The sequence below is a fragment of the Ranitomeya imitator genome, chromosome 4 (genome assembly GCF_032444005.1).
Source record: "Ranitomeya imitator isolate aRanImi1 chromosome 4, aRanImi1.pri, whole genome shotgun sequence".
NCBI lineage: Eukaryota > Metazoa > Chordata > Amphibia > Anura > Dendrobatidae > Ranitomeya > Ranitomeya imitator.
Genome location: NC_091285.1, coordinates 16,679,383 through 16,703,430, shown reverse-complemented (window position 1 = coordinate 16,703,430; position 24,048 = coordinate 16,679,383). Strand labels below are relative to the sequence as shown.

The following is a 24,048-nucleotide window of genomic DNA, read 5'->3' as shown; positions in this document are numbered from 1 at the left end:
GTGATAATCCATTTTAATTACTGTCGCATAATGTCCAATAGTTTGCTCGACGTGCACCTTGAAGACTCAGGAAACAGGTGTTTGCTCGCCCCGCGCCTCCGTAAATGATGTAGATGTGCGTTCAGCCGAGGGGCTTTTACACCCGTCCGCCCTCACTAAATCTCGCATTCAAGTCGCGGATTCAGCCGAAGCGCGCGGCTCGCTTAGGTTCGTACCTAATTGATAGTCCGTGAGGATATAATGTTATCACTGTCAGAGCTATTGAAATGCAACACCTACGCCGCGACGAATAAATCACCCGATCCTTTAACGCGGAGGCAAATGAGCAGTACATTACAGAGCCGAAAAGACCATTAATCACCACGCGCCAAACAATAAATAAGAACGGTGCGTCCATCAATCATCAGCCGGACGCTGCTCGCCTCCTATCACACAAAGCGAGCAGCAAAAGCAACAAAAACAACAATAATGATGACAACTCAAAGGAAATGGCAGGATGTAAAAGAAAAATGCAAAATGCCATTCATAGTCCTGCAAATTAATCCAACTTTTTTTCCTACAATTTATAATTTATTCCGCCATGTAGTGCACACATCTAATAATGAAAGCTGTGGTGAGGCAAAGGGAGCAGCGGCACCTAAACCCCACTAAAGGAAACCCCAACGCATATGGTATGTGGGCGATGGAACCGCTGTTGGTCTAATAAGACGACCGATTCCCGATCCTCCACAACACACGTGCACGCGAGGGATCGGCTGAGCGTGCGTCTGCTTCCAATGGGGAAAGTGGACTAAGCCGCTGTCACACATCTCTAACTGGAGTCTTTTCTGCTCGCCAAACAAAGGACCCTCCTCTCCTCCAGCCGCCCCGACCCTCCTCTCCTCCAGCCGCCACCCCGACCCTCCTCTCCTCCAGCAACCGCCCCGACTCTCCTCTCCTCCAGCCGCCACCCTGACCCTCCTCTCCTCCAGCCGCCCCAACCCTTATCTCCTCCAGCCGCCATCCCAACCCGCCTCTCCTCCAGCAACCGCCCCGACCCTCCTCTCCTCCAGCTGCCACCCTGACCCTCCTCTCCTCCAGCCGCCACCCCGACCCTCCTCTCCTCCAGCCGCCATCCCAACCCGCCTCTCCTCCAGCCGCCGCCCCGACCATCTCCTCCAGCCGCGGCCCCGACCCTCCTCTCCTCCAGCCACCACCCCGACCCTCTTCTCCTCAAGTCGCCACCCCAACCCGCCTCTCCTCCAGCCGCCACACCGGGCCACCTCTCTTCCAGCTGCCCCGACCCTCATCTCCTCCAGCCGCCACCCCAGCCCTCCTCTCCTCCAGCCGCCCCGACCCCACCTCCTCCAGCCGCCACCCCGACCCGCCTCTCCTCCAGCCGCCACCCCGACCCGCCTCTTCTCCAGCCACCACCCCGACCCGCCTCTCCTCCAGCCGCCCCGACCCTCATCTCCTCCAGCCGCCACCCCTCCTCTCCTCCAGCCGCCCCGACCCCCATCTCCTCCAGCCGCCACCCACACCCGCCTCTCCTCCAACCGCCACCCCGACCCTCCTCTCCTCCAGCCGCCACCCCGACCCGCCTCTCCTCCAGCCGCCACCCCGACCTCCTCTCTTCCAGCCGCCCTGACCCTCATCTCCTCCAGCCGCCACCCCTCCTCTCCTCCAGCCGCCCCCCTCCTCTACTCCAGCCGCCCCGACCCTCTTCTCCTCCAGCCGCCACCCTGACCCTATTCTCCTCCAGCCGCCACCCCGACACTTCTCTCTTCCAGCTGCCCCGACCCTCTTCTCCTCCAGTCGCCAACCCCACCAGCCTCTCATCCAGCCGCCACCCCGACCCTTTTCTCCTCCAGCCGCCCCAACCCTCAGCTCCTCCAGCCGCCACCCCAGCCCTCCTCTCCTCCAGCCGCCACACCAGCCCTCCTCTCCTCCAGCCGCCCCGACCCCATCTCCTCCAGCCGCCACCCCGACCCGCCTCTCCTCCAGCCGCCACCCCGACCCGCCTCTCCTCCAGCCGCCACCCCGACACGCCTCTCCTCCAGCCGCCCCGACCCTCATCTCCTCCAGCCGCCACCCCTCCTCTCCTCCAGCCGCACCGACCCCCATCTCCTCCAGCCGCCACCCCGACCCGCCTCTCCTCCAGCCGCCACCCCGACCCGCCTCTCCTCCAGCCGCCACCCCGACACGCCTCTCCTCCAGACGCCCCGACCCTCATCTCCTCCAGCCGCCACCCCTCCTCTCCTCCAGCCGCCCCGACCCTCATCTCCTCCAGCCGCCACCCACACCCGCCTCTCCTCCAGCCGCCACCCCAACCTCCTCTCTTCCAGCCGCCCTGACCCTCATCTCCTCCAGCCGCCACCCCTCCTCTCCTCCAGCCGCCCCCCTCCTCTACTCCAGCCGCCCCGACCCTCTTCTCCTCCAGCCGCCACCCTGACCCTATTCTCCTCCAGCCGCCACCCCAACCCTCCTCTCTTCCAGCTGCCCCGACCCTCTTCTCCTCCAGTCGCCACCCCGACCAGCCTCTCATCCAGCCGCCACCCCGACCCTTTTCTCCTCCAGCCGCCCCAACCCTCATCTCCTCCAGCCGCCACCCCAGCCCTCCTCTCCTCCAACAGCCACCCCGACCCTTCTCTCCTCCAGCCGCCCCGACCCACATCTCCTCCAGCCGCGGCCCTGACCCTCCTCTCCTCCAGTCGCCACCCTGACCCACCTCTCCTCCAGCCGCCCTGACCCCCATCTCCTCCAGCCGCGGCCCTGACCCTCCTCTCCTCCAGTCGCCACCCCGACCAGCCTCTCATCCAGCCGCCACCCCGACCCTTTTCTCCTCCAGCCGCCCCAACCCTCATCTCCTCCAGCCGCCACCCCAGCCCTCCTCTCCTCCAGCAGCCACCCCGACCCTTCTCTCCTCCAGCCGCCCCGACCCCCATCTCCTCCAGCCGCGGCCCTGACCCTCCTCTCCTCCAGCCGCCACCCCGACCCGCCTCTCCTCCAGCCGCCACCCCGACACGCCTCTCCTCCAGACGCCCCGACCCTCATCTCCTCCAGCCGCCACCCCTCCTCTCCTCCAGCCGCCCCGACCCTCATCTCCTCCAGCCGCCACCCACACCCGCCTCTCCTCCAGCCGCCACCCCGACCTCCTCTCTTCCAGCCGCCCTGACCCTCATCTCCTCCAGCCGCCACCCCTCCTCTCCTCCAGCCGCCCCCCTCCTCTACTCCAGCCGCCCCGACCCTCTTCTCCTCCAGCCGCCACCCTGACCCTATTCTCCTCCAGCCGCCACCCCAACCCTCCTCTCTTCCAGCTGCCCCGACCCTCTTCTCCTCCAGTCGCCACCCCGACCAGCCTCTCATCCAGCCGCCACCCCGACCCTTTTCTCCTCCAGCCGCCCCAACCCTCATCTCCTCCAGCCGCCACCCCAGCCCTCCTCTCCTCCAGCAGCCACCCCGACCCTTCTCTCCTCCAGCCGCCCCGACCCCCATCTCCTCCAGCCGCGGCCCTGACCCTCCTCTCCTCCAGTCGCCACCCTGACCCACCTCTCCTCCAGCCGCCCTGACCCCCATCTCCTCCAGCCACGGCCCCGACCCTCATCTCCTCCAACCGCCACCCCTACCCTCCTCTTCTGCAGCCGCCACCCCGACCCGCCTCTCCTCCAGCCGCCAACCCGACCCTTCTCTCCTCCAGCCGCCCCAACCCTCATCTCCTCCAGCCGCCACCCCAGCCCTCCTCTTCTCCAGCCGCCACCCTGACCCTTCTCTCCTCCAGCCGCCCTGACCCCCATCTCCTCCATCCGCGGCCCTGACCCTCCTCTCCTCCAGCCGCCACCCCGACCCACCTCTCCTCCAGCCGCCCCGACCCCCATCTCCTCCAGCCACAGCCCCGACCCTCATCTCCTCCAGCCGCCACCCCTACCCTCCTCTACTGCAGCCGCCACCCCAACCCGCCTCTCCTCCAGCCGCCACCCTGACCTACCTCTCCTCCAGCCACCACCCCGGACCTACTCTCCTCACGCCGTCACCCCGACCCGCCTCTACTCCAGCCGCCACCCCGACCCACCTCTACTCCAGCCGCCACCCCGACCCTGCTCTCTTCCAGCCTCCCCGACCCTCATCTCCTCCAGCCGCCACCTCTCCTCTCCTCCAGCCGCCCCAACCCCCATCTCCTCCAGCCGCCACCCCGACCCTCCTCTCCGCCAGCCGCCACCCTGACCCTCCTCTCCTCCAGCCGCCGCCCCGACCCTACTCCCCTCCAGCCTCCGTCCCTACTCTCCTCCAGCTGCTGCCAGGACCCTACTCTCCTCCAGCCGCCACCGCCCCGACCCTACTCCCCTCTAGACGCCGCCCCAACCCTACTCCGCTCCAGCCGCCCCCCAGATCCAACTCTCCACCAGCCGCCCCGACATTACTCTCCTCCAGCTGCCACCCAACCCTACTCCCCTACAGCCACCGCCAGGACCCTACTTTCATCCAGCCGCCGCGCCATGGACCCTACTCTCCTCCTGCTGCCGCCCCGACCCTACTCCCCTCCAGCTGCCGCCAGGACCCTACTCTCCTCCAGCCGCCACCCCGACCCGACTCTCCTCCAGCCGCCCCACGGACCCTACTCTCCTCCAGGCGCCACCCCAACCCGCCTCTCCTCCAGCCACCACCCCGACCTCCTCTCTTCAAGCCGCCCCAACCCTCATCTCCTCCAGCCGCCACCCCAGCCCTCCTCTCCTCCAGCAGCCACCCCGACCCTTCTCTCCTCCAGCCGCCCCGACCCCCATCTCCTCCAGCCGCGGCCCTGACCCTCCTCTCCTCCAGCCGCCACCCCGACCCGCCTCTCCTCCAGCCGCCACCCCGACACGCCTCTCCTCCAGACGCCCCGACCCTCATCTCCTCCAGCCGCCACCCCTCCTCTCCTCCAGCCGCCCCGACCCTCATCTCCTCCAGCCGCCACCCACACCCGCCTCTCCTCCAGCCGCCACCCCGACCTCCTCTCTTCCAGCCGCCCTGACCCTCATCTCCTCCAGCCGCCACCCCTCCTCTCCTCCAGCCGCCCCCCTCCTCTACTCCAGCCGCCCCGACCCTCTTCTCCTCCAGCCGCCACCCTGACCCTATTCTCCTCCAGCCGCCACCCCAACCCTCCTCTCTTCCAGCTGCCCCGACCCTCTTCTCCTCCAGTCGCCACCCCGACCAGCCTCTCATCCAGCCGCCACCCCGACCCTTTTCTCCTCCAGCCGCCCCAACCCTCATCTCCTCCAGCCGCCACCCCAGCCCTCCTCTCCTCCAGCAGCCACCCCGACCCTTCTCTCCTCCAGCCGCCCCGACCCCCATCTCCTCCAGCCGCGGCCCTGACCCTCCTCTCCTCCAGTCGCCACCCTGACCCACCTCTCCTCCAGCCGCCCTGACCCCCATCTCCTCCAGCCACGGCCCCGACCCTCATCTCCTCCAACCGCCACCCCTACCCTCCTCTTCTGCAGCCGCCACCCCGACCCGCCTCTCCTCCAGCCGCCAACCCGACCCTTCTCTCCTCCAGCCGCCCCAACCCTCATCTCCTCCAGCCGCCACCCCAGCCCTCCTCTTCTCCAGCCGCCACCCTGACCCTTCTCTCCTCCAGCCGCCCTGACCCCCATCTCCTCCATCCGCGGCCCTGACCCTCCTCTCCTCCAGCCGCCACCCCGACCCACCTCTCCTCCAGCCGCCCCGACCCCCATCTCCTCCAGCCACAGCCCCGACCCTCATCTCCTCCAGCCGCCACCCCTACCCTCCTCTACTGCAGCCGCCACCCCAACCCGCCTCTCCTCCAGCCGCCACCCTGACCTACCTCTCCTCCAGCCACCACCCCGGACCTACTCTCCTCACGCCGTCACCCCGACCCGCCTCTACTCCAGCCGCCACCCCGACCCACCTCTACTCCAGCCGCCACCCCGACCCTGCTCTCTTCCAGCCTCCCCGACCCTCATCTCCTCCAGCCGCCACCTCTCCTCTCCTCCAGCCGCCCCAACCCCCATCTCCTCCAGCCGCCACCCCGACCCTCCTCTCCGCCAGCCGCCACCCTGACCCTCCTCTCCTCCAGCCGCCGCCCCGACCCTACTCCCCTCCAGCCTCCGTCCCTACTCTCCTCCAGCTGCTGCCAGGACCCTACTCTCCTCCAGCCGCCACCGCCCCGACCCTACTCCCCTCTAGACGCCGCCCCAACCCTACTCCGCTCCAGCCGCCCCCCAGATCCAACTCTCCACCAGCCGCCCCGACATTACTCTCCTCCAGCTGCCACCCAACCCTACTCCCCTACAGCCACCGCCAGGACCCTACTTTCATCCAGCCGCCGCGCCATGGACCCTACTCTCCTCCTGCTGCCGCCCCGACCCTACTCCCCTCCAGCTGCCGCCAGGACCCTACTCTCCTCCAGCCGCCACCCCGACCCGACTCTCCTCCAGCCGCCCCACGGACCCTACTCTCCTCCAGGCGCCACCCCAACCCGCCTCTCCTCCAGCCACCACCCCGACCTCCTCTCTTCAAGCCGCCCCGACCCTCATCTCCTCCAGCCATGGCCCCGACCCTCTTCTCCTCCAGCCGCCACCCTGACCCTCTTCTCCTCCAGCCGCCACCCCAACCCTCCTCTCTTCCAGCTGCCCCGACCCTCTTCTACACCAGTCGCCACCCCAAACCCGCCTCTCCTCCAGCCGCCACCCCGACCCTTCTCTCCTCCAGCCGCCCCAACCCTCATCTCCTCCAGCCGCCACCCCAGCCCTCCTCTCCTCCAGCTGCCACCCCGACCCTTCTCTCCTCCAGCCGCGGCCCTGTCCCTCCTCTCCTCCAGCCGCCACCCCGACCCACCTCTCCTCCAGCCGCCCTGACCCCCATCTCCTCCAGCCACGGCCCCGACCCTCATCTCCTCCAGCCGCAACCCCTACCCTCCTCTTCTGCAGCCGCCACCCCGACCCGCCTCTCCTCCAGCTGCCACCCCGACCCGTCTCTCCTCCAGCCGCCCCAACCCTCATCTCCTCCAGCCGTCACCCCAGCCCTCCTCTCCTCCAGCCGCCACCCCGACCCTTCTCTCCTCCAGGCACCCGACCCCCATCTCCTCCAGCCGCGGCCCTGACCCTCCTCTCCTCCAGCCGCCACCCCGACCCACCTCTCCTCCAGCCGCCCCAACCCTCATCTCCTCCAGCCGTCACCCCAGCCCTCCTCTCCTCCAGCCGCCACCCCGACCCTTCTCTCCTCCAGGCACCCGACCCCCATCTCCTCCAGCCGCGGCCCTGTCCCTCCTCTCCTCCAGCCGCCACCCCGACCCACCTCTCCTCCAGCCGCCCTGACCCCCATCTCCTCCAGCCACGGCCCCGACCCTCATCTCCTCCAGCCGCAACCCCTACCCTCCTCTTCTGCAGCCGCCACCCCGACCCGCCTCTCCTCCAGCTGCCACCCCGACCCGTCTCTCCTCCAGCCGCCCCAACCCTCATCTCCTCCAGCCGTCACCCCAGCCCTCCTCTCCTCCAGCCGCCACCCCGACCCTTCTCTCCTCCAGGCACCCGACCCCCATCTCCTCCAGCCGCGGCCCTGACCCTCCTCTCCTCCAGCCGCCACCCCGACCCACCTCTCCTCCAGCCGCCCCGACCCCCATCTCCTCCAGCCACGGCCCCGACCCTCATCTCCTCCAGCTGCCACCCCGACCCTCATCTCCTCCAGCCACCACCCCGGACCTCCTCTCCTCCAGCCACCACCCCGGACCTCCTCTCCTCAAGCCGCCACCCCGGACCTCCTCTCCTCAAGACGCCACCCCGACCCGCCTCTACTCCAGCCACCACCCCGACCCACCTCTACTCCAGCCGCCACCCCGACCCACCTCTACTCCAGCCGCCACCCCGACCCTGCTCTCTTCCAGCTTCCCCAACCCTCATCTCCTCCAGCCGCCACCCCTCCTCTCCTCCAGCCGCCCTGACCCCCATCTCCTCCAGCCGCCCTGACCCCCATCTCCTCCAGCCGCCCTGACCCCCATCTCCTCCAGCCACGGCCCCGACCCTCATCTCCTCCAGCTGCCACCCCGACCCTCATCTCCTCCAGCCACCACCCTGGACCTCCTCTCAAGCCGCCACCCCGACCCGCCTCTACTCCAGCCGCCACCCCGACCCACCTCTACTCCAGCCGCCACCCCGACCCACCTCTACTCCAGCCGCCACCCCGACCCTGCTCTCTTCCAGCTTCCCCGACCTGTTGTGAATTCTGTGGTCAAGCTCCCTCCTGTGGTCATGAATGGTACTTCGGCTGGTTCTGTCTATGAGCTTCCGCTGGTGGATGTGAGTGGGGCTACGGCTTCTGAGTTTCCTTCCTCAGGTGACGAGGTTAAGTCGTTAGGTGCTGCTCTATTTAACTCCACCTAGTTCTTTGTTCCTGGCCTCCAGTCAATGTTCCAGTATTGGTCTGGCTCTCTCCTGGATCGTTCTTGTGGCCTGTCTGCCCTGCATAAGCTAAGTTCTGCTTGTGTTACTTTTGTTTGCTATATTTTCTGTCCAGCTTGCTATATTGGTTTTTCTTGCTTGCTGGAAGCTCTGAGACGCAGAGGGAGCACCTCCGTACCGTTAGTCGGTGCGGAGGGTCTTTTTGCCCCTCTGCGTGGTTGTTTGTAGGTTTTTGTGCTGACCGCAAAGCTATCTTTCCTATCCTCGGTCTATTCAGTAAGTCGGGCCTCACTTTGCTAAAATCTATTTCATCTCTGTGTTTGTATTTTCATCTTAACTCACAGTCATTATATGTGGGGGGCTGCCTTTTCCTTTGGGGAATTTCTCTGAGGCAAGGTAGGCTTATTTTTCTATCTTCAGGGCTAGTTAGTTTCTCAGGCTGTGCCGAGTTGCATAGGGAGCGTTAGGCGCAATCCACGGCTACCTCTAGTGTGGTATGATAGGATTAGGGATTGCGGTCAGCAGAGTTCCCACGTCTCAGAGCTCGTCCTATGTTAGTAACTATCAGGTCACTTTGTGTGCTCTTAACCACTAGGTCCATTGTGGTTCTGAATCACCTGTTCATAACACCGACCCTCATCTCCTCCAGCCGCCACCCCTCCTCTCCTCCAGCCGCCCTGACCCCCATCTCCTCCAGCCGCCGCCCGACCCTCCTCTCCTCCAGCCGCCACCCTGACCATCCTGTCCTCCAGCCGCCCTGACCCCCATCTCCTCCAGCCGCCGCCCCGACCCTACTCCCCTCCAGCCGCCAGAACCCTACTTCCCTCCAGCCTCCACCCCTACTCTCCTCCAGCCGCCACCCTGACCATCCTGTCCTCCAGCCGCCCTGACCCCCATCTCCTCCAGCCGCCGCCCCGACCCTACTCCCCTCCAGCCGCCAGAACCCTACTTCCCTCCAGCCTCCACCCCTACTCTCCTCCAGCTGCCGCCAGGACCCTACTCTCCTCCAGTCGCCACCGCCCCGACCCTACTCCCCTCTAGACGCCGCCCCAACCCTACTCCGCTCCAGCCGCCGCCCCCCAGATCCAACTCTCCACCAGCCGCCCCGACACTACTCTCCTCCAGCTGCCACCCAACCCTACTCCCCTACAGCCACCGCCAGGACCCCACTTTCATCCAGCCGCCGCCCCACGGACCCTACTCTCCTCCTGCTGCCGCCCCGACCCTACTCCCCTCCTCTCCTCCAGCCGCTGTTCCGACCCTACTCTTCTCCAGCCACCGCCCCACGGACCCTACTCTCCTCCAGCCACCGCCCAACCCTACTCTCCTCCAGCCACCGCCCAACCCTACTCTCCTCCAGCCAACGCCAGGACCCTACTTTCCTCCAGCCGCCGACCCTACTCTCCTCTGTTCCACCATTATCTGTTGGGGCCCATATACACATCAGACAGTTGGCCAATCCAAATTAAGCAGTGAGTTTGGAAAACAAATGTAATGTGTATGGGGAACTACACGTTTCTGGTGACATACACATGTGTTGTGAGATAGAAGGCAAAGGATGTGGAAGAATGGAAAAAGGGAAAGGTTTAATTAAAGGATTTTTCCAGACCACATTTTTTTTTACAAAATGGCTGATAACCACACAGAATAACATAAAATGAACCTTAACAATCCCACTGCAGATGTTTTCTTGGTCGCTCACTGGTCTCACCATGTGGCATGTTCAGCTGCTAAGAGATCCTGAAATAGGGGTCCCAATGTTGTCTCTGTAAACCAAACCCCACTGAGCATGTGCGACCACCACTCCTATAGGTTGCTAAGTGGTCGCACATGCTCAGTAATGCTTAATTCATACAGACATCATTTGGGTCTCAACTACTGATTTACACTACGGAACACAAGGCTCCTTTTTAATGTCTGCATCCCAAAACTTCAATTGGCTTGGCAGCAGCTTCCTGGCGCTGAGTGCTCGCATGCAGATATAGATGCGCCCACTGAAAGACACAAAAGAAGTAAACGGGAAATGTCACAAAGCATCGATTGGTGGAAATCTGTCTGCTAGGACCCCAAACAATCTGACTCCGAAGGATGACAACTCTTGGACCTCTAAGATCTTTCTTTTTTTTTCTACCTTATTGAAAAGCTTTCCTTTTTTCTGATTGTATCATCGTGGTGGAGCGACGTTCCCTACTTCTACACGTTGCTAACTTTCGTGCCTTTCCAGCAGTTTTGTGCTTTCGAACTTTCCGGAGAAAATCTCTTTATAAAGTCAAATCCACCGGGTCACAAGATGGATAATTGACCATGTGGCTGTTAGGGGTTTGATCAGACAATAAAATACATAAAAAGCCGAATGAACCTTTAAGCGCGGAGGTCTGAAGCCTCCACGTGGGGGGTTTTGTTCTAGTTCTAGATATGGAGGGAAGACGTAGCTTACAGTCATTATATGTTGGCTACAAAGCGTGGCGTGATGTAAAGCGGCGAGGAGGGACCGCTGTTACACAGGACGTCCCCGCGGAGATGTGATTACTGGAATATATCACTGACATAAAAAGTCACCGGCGGCTGGGAACCTCCCCGCAGGAATCACACAAAAACATCCAAATGGCTCCGTACAATCAAGGATAAAAAGAACCAACTCCCGGAGAACGGACTTTAACTAAAACGCATTATAGCAGTGGCGTTATTATCCGCAGGAGGCGGTATTATCCGGCTCAAGCCTACAGTATTTTTGGAGTACTCACAGCTTAGCTGGTTCAGGTACTTATTGTGCATTCTAGGAGGGGGGTTTTTTGTAATTTTTTTATTTTTAGGCTTATAGAAAGTAAAAAAAAATTTTTTTAATTGCATTTTTTTTTATGACTTGTTTCACTTGCCAAAAATATAAATATAAATATATTATATATATACTTATTTTAACCTGGTGTAAATGCCGCTGTTCTTCTGAATCCAGTGTGATTATAATTTTGTTTCTGGGACAAGATATTGGCCCTTTCTTTCCTATGTAAAAGTCTTGTCTGTTAAGCAAACTGGGAGTGGTCCTCAAGAAGATGCCCATAGAGACAAGCTGATTACCACACCCACTTGCCTAAATAAGCCTGGACCTATATGCAGGGAAGACAAGGCCACATCTCAGGATTGGAGAGAAGCAGAAACAAAATAAAAAACATTGACGGAGTCAGGAGAACAGCAGCATTTACACCAGGTACATTTTTTTGGCAAGTGACAGGTACCTTTAAAAAGTAAAAAAATAACATAAGGGGCAGTATTATAGTAGTTATATTCTTGTACATAGGGGCAGTATTATAGTGGTTACATTCTTGTACATAGGGGCAGTATTATAGTAGGTATATTCTTGTACATAGGGAGCAGTATTATAGTAGTTATATTCTTGTACATAGGGAGCAGTATTATAGTAGTTATATTCTTGCACATAGGAGCAGTATTATAGTAGTTATATTCTTGTACATAGGGGCAGTATTATAGTGGTTACATTCTTGTACATAGGGGCAGTATTATAGTAGGTATATTCTTGTACATAGGGAGCAGTATTATAGTAGTTATATTCTTGTACATAGGGAGCAGTATTATAGTAGTTATATTATTGTACATAGGAGCAGTATTATAGTAGTTATATTCTTGTACATGGGGGCAATATTATAGTAGTTATATTCTTGTACATAGGGGAAGTATTATAGTAGTTATATTCTTGCACATAGTGGCAGTATTATAGTAGTTATATTCCCGTACATAGGGGCAGTATTATAGTAGTTATATTATTGTACATAGGGGCAGTATTATAGTAGTTATAGTCTTGTACATAGGGGCAGTATTATAGACATTATATTCTTGTACATAGGGAGCAGTATTATAGTAGTTATAGTCTTGTACATAGGGGCAGTATTATAGACATTATATTCTTGTACATAGGAGCAGTATTATAGTAGTTATATTCTTGTACATAGGGGCAGTATTATAGACGTTATATTCTTGTACATAGGGGCAGTATTACAGTAGTTATATTCTTGTACATAGGAGCAGTATTATAGTAGTTATATTCTTGTACATAGGAGCAGTATTATAGTAGTTATATTCTTGTACATAGGGGCAGTATTATAATAGTTATATTCTTGTACATAGAGGCAGTATTATAGTAGTTATATTCTCGTACATAGGGGCAGTATTATAGTAGTTATATTATTGTACATAGGGGCAGTATTATAGTAGTTATATTCTTGTACATAGGGGCAGTATTATAGTAGTTATATTATTGTACATAGGAGGCAGTATTATAGTAGTTATATTCTTGTACATAGGGAGCAGTATTATAGTAGTTATATTCTTGTACATAGAGGCAGTATTATAGTAGTTATATTCTAGTACATAGGGGCAGTATTACAGTAGTTATATTCTTGTACATAGGAGCAGTATTATAGTAGTTATATTCTTGTACATAGGAGGCAGTATTATAGTAGTTATATTCTTGTACATAGGGAGCAGTATTATAGTAGTTATATTCTTGTACATAGAGGCAGTATTATAGACATTATATTCTTGTACATAGGGAGCAGTATTATAGTAGTTATATTCTTGTACATAGGGGCAGTATTATAGTAGTTATATTCTTGCACATAGGGGGCAGTATTATAGTAGTTATATTCTTGTACATAGGGGCAGTATTACAGTAGTTATATTCTTGTACATAGGAGCAGTATTATAGTAGTTATATTCTTGTACATAGGGACAGTATTATAGTAGTTATATTCTTGCACATAGGGGGCAGTATTATAGTAGTTATATTCTTGTACATAGGGGCAGTATTACAGTAGTTATATTCTTGTACATAGGAGCAGTATTATAGTAGTTATATTCTTGTACATAGGGAGCAGTATTATAGTAGTTATATTCTTGTACATAGGAGCAGTATTATAGTAGTTATATTCTTGTACATAGGAGCAGTATTATAGTAGTTATATTCTTGTACATAGGGGCAGTATTATAATAGTTATATTCTTGTACATAGGGAGCAGTATTATAGTAGTTATATTCTTGTACATAGGGAGCAGTATTATAGTAGGTATATTCTTGTACATAGGAGCAGTATTATAGTAGTTATATTCTTGTACATAGGGACAGTATTATAGTAGTTATATTCTTGTACATAGGGAGCAGTATTATAGTAGTTATATTCTTGTACATAGGGAGCAGTATTATAGTAGTTATATTCTTGTACATAGGAGCAGTATTATAGTAGTTATATTCTTGTACATAGGAGCAGTATTATAGTAGTTATATTCTTGTACATAGGAGCAGTATTACAGTAGTTATATTCTTGTACATAGGAGCAGTATTATAGTAGTTATATTCTTGTACATAGGGACAGTATTATAGTAGTTATATTCTTGCACATAGGGGGCAGTATTATAGTAGTTATATTCTTGTACATAGGGGCAGTATTACAGTAGTTATATTCTTGTACATAGGAGCAGTATTATAGTAGTTATATTCTTGTACATAGGGAGCAGTATTATAGTAGTTATATTCTTGTACATAGGAGCAGTATTATAGTAGTTATATTCTTGTACATAGGAGCAGTATTATAGTAGTTATATTCTTGTACATAGGGGCAGTATTATAATAGTCATATTCTTGTACATAGGGAGCAGTATTATAGTAGTTATATTCTTGTACATAGGGAGCAGTATTATAGTAGGTATATTCTTGTATATAGGGGCAGTATTATAGTAGTTATATTCTTGTACATAGGAGCAGTATTATAGTAGTTATATTCTTGTACATAGGGACAGTATTATAGTAGTTATATTCTTGTACATAAGGGGCAGTATTATAGTAGTTATATTCTTGTACATAGGGAGCAGTATTATAGTAGTTATATTCTTGTACATAGGAGCAGTATTATAGTAGTTATATTCTTGTACATAGGAGCAGTATTATAGTAGTTATATTCTTGTACATAGGGAGCAGTATTATAGTAGTTATATTCTCGTGCATAGGGGGCAGTATTATAATAGATATATTCAGTCCATGTATTATAATTGCTGTTACACCACCCCTATAACGCTGGCAGATTCCAGGTGCGGAGGAGAAAATATAAAAGACCCTGGCGGCCATGTAATAGCGGGCACTACGTTGGTGAATATTATGTTCGTCGCTGATGTTGGAGCAGGTCAGGGCCGCGGTTTTCAGCACTTAGATTTGCACACAGAGGATGCAGTTTCTCTGGAGGGAGCACATCAGGACGGAGGAGAGAAGCAGCGTGTGGTCCTTGTTTTCTTAGCAGATTTGTTCGGGAAGGGGTAAAATATGGATAATATTTGTTAACTATTCACACTACTAACAGGCTGGTCCACCGCCACTGTACCTGGCCAGAAGACCACCGAATTACATTAAAGGGGCTGATTGTTTGTTGTTTGTTTGCAGGTTCTCGCGGCCACCAGCACCAGAGCCCCTTCTGATAACGGCCCCTCCGCTCCGCCATAATCTCCAAATTTACAAAATCATACCTGAGTAAAAATCATAGGGGTGGTTGTCTTCCGAAACGTAGGGGTCTTCATCCTATAGAAAAAGGCAAAACGTTTATAATGAGACAACCGTGAGACTACTTAAAGGAACAGTAAACAAGGGAGGGGCTTAGTTAAGTGGGTGTGGCTTAGTGTCCAGCCCCCTGTCTACAGACTGTTCCGCGGGGGAGGGCTTTGGTCTGATCAGGGGTTTATGAGAAATGATATATGGATGTTTTGGAAAATATTCTTATAACTTGTATTCTATTAATTGAAACGCCTGGTGTTTGTATGCAGAAGAGTCCAGTGGGCGGTCCTAACTCAGTGACTGACCTTTATCTCGGCATGCACAGTCATACCAGGAATTTACAAAAATGAATTGATAAACTTACCATTGAACTCAATAGTAAATCTGTATTCAGTGAGACCCTGAGCTCCCCCTAGTGGTGACTTCCGACAATAAGAACTTTTTGGTTTGGTATGTGACCACTGCAGCCAATCACTGTCTGAAGCAATGACAAAGTGATTGGCTGCTGTAGTCACATGTCCGTCTGAGCAGAGAAGGTAGTACAGAGCCAGTCTGTGCACATCCTGTTGGTCCTATGTTGCGTGACACAGGGGGTCTTCACTGGCCTAATGACAGAGGGGCTTTTGCTGCAAAAATGACACATTTTTTCATAGATTTTATTTACGCACTGAAGGCGCCATTAAAATAACACAACCGGAGAGCCAATACAGCACCTCTTTAAGTCCTGTGTAGACTAATGGGACGATTACCATTGACCTTTGCCCACTTCCAAGATGGCGGCCGCTTATTTTTAAAGGAGTGTGTATCCGGGTTTTGCGGCTTGGTCATTCGATATCTGCTGTGTTGTACGACACAGCCGTCAGGACGCCGTCGCTTTCACGCTCTGCATTGTGGTTTTCGGTGGAGGTTACCCACAGTTCAGTGGCTCTTCGTTCACCAGCTCTGTACCTGTCGCTATTGTGCCGCGCGGGAACCTGTAACAGACACCGCTGTGTGCGGCCCGAGCGACGGGTTTCCAGCAAAGATGGGAGGAATTATCAGCAAGGCTTCCTCGTGTGTGACATTTGATGGTCCGGAATTTCCAATAATTCAGAATAAAAGCAATCCTCCAAGTCTAGTCTGAATGAACCCTTACTAGCACATACCGATTCTGAATCGCTGCTGCTCGTCTGCTCGGACGCAAAGTCCTGGATCTCGGTGTCGTCAGACATGACGCGTCAGCGTGTGGTGCGAGGGCGGACGTTCTCCGGATCTAGACAAAGACAAGAGTCGGAGAATTATTGGCACCGCAACTGCACAGAAATTTGTTAAATCACGTCACGCCTGGTTTTCCCACCTACAGTATGAATTTGCAACTAAGGTCTGTCTGATGCTGGACCGTTCTGGGGTCACTGATAAGAAACCTTAGAGGGCTGCTCTTTTGAAGCTTGCTGACACTTAGGGGATTTGCAAACTTGTCCGTGAGATCTCCTCTTTTACCAGGAACCCTCAGAATGCTGCAGAGGTAAGTAGGAGTAATGCTCGGTAGCATTCTCCCAGGGCAAGATTTCCAAAGAAACGGCAAAGTGGCAACCAAAAACCGGAGATCTAACAGGAAGCCAGCGTGGATCGCGGGAGCTAACAGGAAGCCAGCGTGGATAACGTGGGAGCGAACAGGACGCCAGCGTGGATAACGCGGGAGCTAACAGGAAGCCAGCATGGATAACGCGGGAGCTAACAGGAAGGCAGCGTGGATAACGCAGGAGCTAACAGGAAGCCAGCGTGGATAACGCGGGAGCTAACAGGAAGCCAGCGTGGATAACGTGGGAGCTAACAGGAAGGCAGCGTGGATAACGCAGGAGCTAACAGGAAGCCAGCGTGGATAACGCGGGAGCTAACAGGAAGCCAGCGTGGATGACACGAGAGCTAACAGGAAGCCAGCGTGGATAACGCAGGAGCTAACAGGAAGCCAGCGTGGATAACGCGGGAGCTAACAGGAAGCCAGCGTGGATAACGCGGGAGCTAACAGGAAGCCAGCGTGGATAACGCGGGAGCTAACAGGAAGCCAGCGTGGATGACACGAGAGCTAACAGGAAGCCAGCGTGGATAACGCGGGAGCTAACAGGAAGCCAGAGTGGTTAACGCGGGAGCTAACAGGAAGCCAGCGTGGATAACGCAGGAGCTAACAGGAAGGCAGCGTGGATAACGCAGGAGCTAACAGGAAGCCAGCGTGGATAACGCGGGAGCTAACAGGAAGCCAGCGTGGATGACACGAGAGCTAACAGGAAGCCAGCATGGATAACGCAGGAGCTAACAGGAAGCCAGCGTGGATAACGCGGGAGCTAACAGGAAGCCAGCGTGGATGACACGGGAGCTAACAGGAAGCCAGCGTGGATAACGCAGGAGCTAACAGGAAGCCAGCGTGGATGACGCGGGAGCTAACAGGAAGGCAACGTGGAGCCCAAGAGCTAACAGAAAGCCAGCGCGGAGCCTGAAAGCTAACAGAAAGCCAGCGTGGAGCCCGAAAGCTAACAGAAAGCCAGCGTGGAGCCCGAGAGCTAACAGGAAGCCAGCGTGGATCCCGAGAGCTAATAGGAAGGCAGCGTGGATCCCGAGAGCTAACAGGAAGGCAGCGTGGAGCCCGAGAGCTAAAAGGATGCCAGCGTGGAGCCCGAGAGCTTACAGGATGCCAGCGTGGAGCCCAAGAGCTAACAGGAAGCCAGTGTGGATCCCGAGAGCTAACAGGAAGCCAGCGTGGATCCCGAGAGCTAAGAGGAAAGCAGCGTGGAGCCCGAGAGCTAACAGGAAGGCAGCGTGGAGCCAGAGAGCTAACAGGAAGCCAGCATGGAGCCCGAGAGCTAACAGGAAGCCAGCGTGGATCCCGAGAGCTTACAGGATGCCAGTGTGGAGCCTGAGAGCTAACAGAAAGCCAGCGTGGAGCCCGAAAGCTAACAGAAAGTCAGCGTGGGGCCCGAAAGCTAACAGAAAGCCAGCGTGGAGCCCGAGAGCTAACAGGAAGGCAGCGTGGAGCCCAAGAGCTAACAGGAAGGCAGCGTGGAGCCCGAGAGCTAACAGGAAGCCAGGATTGCTTTGAATGCAGCTCTCGATGTTAGGGCTCTTTCAGATGACCTCGATCTTCAGTCTGATCTCAGATCGCAATGACCTTCTGACACGAGTGTGACAGCTTCATATATTTCGATAAGGCTGGCACGCTCGGTTCAGGAGACGCATGGTCAGTTCGTGCATTGTGATCCGAGATTGGATCGATGATCGCAGTCGTCTGAAAGAGCCCTAACGTCCAGAGCTGCATGCACTACGCTGCTGGCTTCCTGTTAGCGCTCAGGATCTCCTGTGTCTTTTCCTACCTCCTTGCTGGTTCATTGGAAAACATGAATGGGACAAATGTGGCACTGGGCACATCTGGGAGGCTCCCAGAAAAAGGGAAGACTTCCAGGATAAATGAAAATACCTACTTTGTGCTGCCGAGACCAGGACTGGAGCAAAAACTCCCGCTAAAGTAAGAAGCTTCAAAAGCCGGGTTCAGACGGAGAGGATTTGCTGCGGGAGCGAGTGATACCGATCTCATCTATGAATGTTCTTGTACTGGAGATAGGATCAGGATTCAGGTGTTGTGAAGTGGCTGATAACAGGGAACAACAGATTGTGTCATCAGAGGCTTGATAATCCCTTACCTGTGTCGCTGTAACTATCGGAGTGAGAGATCTTCACCGGATTACCTGCTCACACCTTGATATCTCGTAAACCTGTGGAGGGGATTACCGGGATCGTATTGTTTCCTGCTCTGAGGTACTTAACGGTAACCAGGCAATTACACTAATTACTGGATGTACAGAGAGTGCACACAAACAAGTGACAGACAACCGTGACACGTGCTCCCGGGAACACGGCACATTGGGTTCCCCCTCCCTAGACGAGCTCGGCCTCTACTTATCTCCTCCGAGAATGGAAAAATTGGGGCTGTACAATCCCTCTGCTGTCGTCGGGAGAGTTGGGGGGCCCCTGTACACACTAGTATGTCTGGTCACTGATGTCGGTGGGGGGTTCCAAACATCAGTCACTCCCAACAAACTGCAGTTTTTTCAGGTAGAGCGCCGTTTATAGAGCTGGAACAGCACGGCTCCATACACCATGTAGTGGCCAATCTTGGGTATTGTACCTAAGTAGGCACCGAGCTGTAGTACCAATGAACAGGCACTACACACTGGTATGTCTGGTCACTGATAGGTCATCAATGACTGATATCGTTGGGGGGGGGGGGGGGCGAACATCAGTCACTCCCAACATACTGAAGTTTTTTCAGGTAGAGCGCTGTTTACAGAGCTGTAACAGCACGGCTCCATACACCATGTAGTGGCCAATCTTGGGTATTGTACCTAAGTAGGCACCGAGCTGTAGTACCAAAGAACAGGCACTGCACACTGGTATGTCTGGTCACTGATAGGTCATCAATGACTGATGTCGCTGGGGAGGGTAAACATCAGTCACCCCCAACAAACTGTAGTTTTTTCAGGTAGAGCACCGTTTGCAGAGCTGGAACAGCACGGCTCCATACACCACGTAGTGGCCAATCTTGAGTATTGTACCTAAGTAGGCACCGAGCTGTAGTACCAAAGAACAGGCACTGCACACTGGTATGTCTGGTCACTGATAGGTCATCAATGACTGATGTCGCTGGGGAGGGTAAACATCAGTCACCCCCAACAAACTGTAGTTTTTTCAGGTAGAGCACCGTTTGCAGAGCTGGAACAGCACGGCTCCATACACCACGTAGTGGCCAATCTTGAGTATTGTACCTAAGTAGGCTCCGAGCTGTAGTACCAAAGAACAGGCACTGCACACTGGTATGTCTGGTCACTGATAGGTCATCAATGACTGATGTCGTTGGGGAGGGTAAACATCAGTCACCCCTAACAAACTGCAGTTTTTTCAGGTAGAGCGCTGTTTACAGAGCTGGAACAGCACGGCTCCATACACCATGTAGTGGCCATTCTTGGGTATTGTACCTAAGTAGGCACCGAGTTGCAGAACCAAGGAACAGTCACTATACACTGTTTTGGCTTCTTTCACTGCCGGGGGAAGGGCGAAGAGTTGATCACTGGAGGTGCAATTTCGCTGGAACACACCTGTTGAAGCATTTTTAAAAAGGAAGGGATAAAAGTGGGGAGTAGTGATGAGCGAGTATGCTTGCTACTCGAGTTTTCCGGGCATGCTCGGGTGGTCTCCCGAGTATTTTGTCATGCTCGGAGATTATGCTAGAGGCGTCGCAGCTGTATGATTTGTGGCTGCTAGACAGCCTGAATACGTGCCTGTTTGTATTCAGGCTGTTTAGCAGCTGCAAATCATGCAGCTGCAGCGGATCAAACAATCTCTGAGCATGCCCAAAATACTCGCGAGACCACCCAAGCATGCTCGGAAAACTTGAGTAACGAGCATACTCGCTCATCACTAGTGGGGAGGATAAGTCTGACCCAAGAAGTCAGAGCTGCAGTGGTGGTCACCGCACTGCCCCCCGGAAGGTGTATATGTACATAGATCGGTATATACAGTGAGGGGTACATATCACCACCACTTAGGGCGCCTTTTCGAGGACTCTCTAAGTTCGGCCTCAATAATCTTCTGTACAATCCTTCTATTTGTCCACAGGCTTTACAATGTAACCACAGCCATGTCCTCCTATTCACAGCCGGCAGGAATGTCACTTGTGGTCCGGCCAAGCAGAACGACACAGATCATTGACCGCATGGCCACGTGTGTAAATATAGCGGGGGAGGGGGGAGAGTCCTCATCGGTCCCAGGACTGATCATGATAGACTTTGCCTTTAATAAAGGTGGAGGACATTTAGGGGAGCTCCCCGAGTTCACGTGGGAGCTGATAACAGCTGATCGGTGGAGGTCAGGGGCGTCGGACCCTCCTCAATCAGATATTGATTACCTGCTCAATGGATGTGGTCATCAATATTTAAGTAACGGACGACCACTTTTAGGTCTGGTCTAGGGTCTATGTGCAGGAGAAGTGGCTGGGCATGGCCTGGGGTCTGTATTAATTTAGGGGTCTTGTCTGGAGTCTGTATTTTAGAGGGTATATACATAAGGGGTATGGTCTAGGGTTTGTTTTCGTTAGGGGGACTGCATTTTAAAAGGCCTGCACTTAGGTGGTCTGTTCTTAGAGGGTCCTAAATTTAGGGGGTGTGGGGTTCTCCGTTTATTTAGAGGGTCTGGTCTAGGGTCGTAGGAGTGTGGCCTGGGGATCTGTACTTAGGGGTCTAGTCTGGGGTTATGCATTTAAAGGGTATGGTCTTGGGTCTGAACTTATTTAAAGGTGTGGTCTATTTATGGGACCTGGAATGGGGTCTGTATTAGTTTAGGGGACTGGTCTGGGGCCTGATGAGTTTAGAGGTCTGACGTGGGGTCTGTATTAGTTTAGGGGGTCTGTTCTGGGGTCTGTATTTTAGAAGGTATGTACATAGGGGGGGTCTGGTCTAGAGACTGTTTTTGTTAGGGGATCTGTACTTAGGGGTTGTCGGGTCCTGTGTCTATTTTGAGGGTCTGTCTAGGGTCTTAGGGGTGTGGCCTGGGGATCTGTACTTAGGGGTCTAGTCAGGGGTTATGCATTCATTTAAAGGGTATGGTCTTGATTCTGAACTTATTTAAAGGTGTGGTCTATTTATGGGACCTGGAATGGGGTCTGTATTAGTTTAGGGGACTGGTCTGGGGTCTGATGAGTTTAGAGGTCTGACGTGGGGTCTGTATTAGTTTAGGGGGTCTGTTCTGGGGTCTGTATTTTAGAAGGTATGTACATAGGGGGGGGTCTGGTCTAGAGACTGTTTTTGTTAGGGGATCTGTACTTAGGGGTTGTCGGGTCCTGTGTCTATTTTGAGGGTCTGTCTAAGGTCTTAGGGGTGTGGCCTGGGGATCTGTACTTAGGGGTCTAGTCAGGGGTTATGCATTTAAAGGGTATGGTCTTGGGTCTGAAATTATTTAAAGGTATGGTCAATTTATGGGACCTGGAATGGGGTCTGTATTAGTTTAGGGGACTGGTATGGGGTCTGATGAGTTTAGAGGTCTGACGTGGGGTCTGTATTAGTTTAGGGGGTCTGTTCTGGGGTCTGTATTTTAGAAGGTATGTACATATGGGGGTCTGGTCTTGTGACTGTTTTTGATAGGGGATCTGTACTTAGGGGTGGTCGGGTCCTGCGTTTATTTTGAGGGTCTGTCTAGGGTCTTAGGGGTGTGGCCTGAGGATCTGTACTTAGGGGTCTAGTCAGGGGTTATGCATTTAAAGGGTATGCTCTTGGGTCTGAACTTATTTAAAGGTATGGTCTATTCACAAGATTTGGAATGGGGGTCTGTATTTACTTAGGTGGTGCACTTATTTAGGGGTGCGGTCTGGGGTCTGTATTTGTTCTGTTATCAGGTTGGGATGGGGGGGCTGGGATTGTTTTAAATTATTTATAGATGGGACTTTATTTAGGGGGTCTGTGTTTTAATGGATCTGGTCTGCGCCCTGCATTTTAGAGGGTCTGTATTTACGGGGGGGGGGGGGGGGGAGGTGATCTGGTGGGGTTCTGCATTTGTTCAGAGGGGTGGTCTATTTACAGAATCTGGAATGGGGTCTACATTTAGTTAGGAGTCTGAACTTATTTAGGGGTCTGTTGTTTTTAAAGGTCTGGTCTGGGGTCTGTACTTTTCTGGGGTCTCCATTGGGGTGCCAAGGAGAATGTGTATTTATTTGGGGTCTTATCTGAGGGGTCTGTATAGTTTGGGGTCCGATGAGGGAGTCTTCTGTAGTATCTAAGATAAATATGTGTGTCCTATAGAAACTGAGAGGGCATACAGCCCATATACATGGCATTTTGGGGGACACATGGTGACTTCCATCCACCTCTCCTTTACCCCACACCAGTATCTGCCCCTTTATCAATTTCCCTCACATTTATGCCCCATTTATACCCCAGGCTCTCACCTTCTCCCCTCCGGGCTTTCCTGTGCATCCTCTCGGCTCCACAGTCCTAGAAAGCGCAGCTCATCCTCCTCCTCCTCCTCCTCCTCCTCCTCCTCCCCCAGGGCCATGTGCCAGCTCCGGTGAGTCTGTGTACACTTGTCTCCATAGCTACCAACCACCTGGTCTGCTGCGTTCCAAGCCTCGATCAAAAGTCACAATGTGATTGGTTAAGAAAGTATAACCACGCCCACCTACCGTCTTGCACACTGCACAGTTATTGAGGTCTGGGGAGCAGCTGCCCATAGCAACCAATAAAGATGCTGCTTTTATTTCTCGAACAGCCAATGAAAACACAGCGCGGGAATGAGCTTGGTTGCTAGGGGCAACTTCTCAACCTTTTTCACTCGCTCCAGTTTTGGGCCAAAATGGAGTTTTATGGAGACCCTGACAATATATGTGCTGACAGAAAAACTTGTCATTAAACATAAAAATGAGATAAATTACACGTAAAACAGAAGCACGAGGGAGTAAAATGCACCAAACATTACCCCAGTCCCACCACGACCATTTTTCTTTATTTTATTTTTATATATTAATATTTAAAAATAATAATAATTTCCCCTCCCTTTCTTCCAAGAACAGTAACTTTTCAAATTTTTCTGCGTTTATTTGTGAAAAAAACGGAAATTTGGCGAAAATTATGAAAATTTCGCAATTTTCCAACTTTGAATTTTTATGCAATTATATGACAGAGATATGTCACACAAAATACTTAATAAGTAACATTTTCCACATGTCTACTTTACATCAGCACAATTTTGGAACCCAAAATGTTTTTTTTGTTAGGGAGTTATAAGGGTTAAAAGTTGACCAGCAATTTCCCATTTTTACAACACCATTTTTTTTTAGGGACCACATCTCATTTGAAGTCATTTTGAGGGGTCTATATGATAGAAAATACCCAAGTGTGACACCATTCTAAAAACTGCACCCCTCAAGGTGCTCAAAACCACATTCAAGAAGTTTATTAACCCTTCAGGTGTTTCACAGGAATGTTTGGAATGTTTAAAAAAAAAAAATGAACATTTAATTTTTTTTCACAAAAAATTTACTTCAGCTCCAATTTGTTTTATTTTACCAAGGGTAACAGGAGAAAATGGACCTCAAAAGTTGTTGTACAATTTGTCC

At 53.5% G+C, this 24,048-nt stretch overlaps 1 protein-coding gene across 1 annotated transcript in view; it reads right to left on the bottom strand.

Moving 5' to 3' along the window:
- Positions 1-24,048, bottom strand: part of AGBL3 (AGBL carboxypeptidase 3) — a 171,325-nt gene that overhangs the window by 80,089 nt on the left and 67,188 nt on the right. Inside the window, exons 3-4 of the mRNA XM_069763167.1 lie at positions 16,064-16,170; positions 14,894-14,945 (exon numbers count right to left, since the gene is read on the bottom strand). Coding sequence (XP_069619268.1) covers positions 14,894-14,945; positions 16,064-16,129 — 118 coding nt within the window. The 5' untranslated portion in view covers positions 16,130-16,170. The remainder of the gene's footprint in view (positions 1-14,893; positions 14,946-16,063; positions 16,171-24,048) is intronic.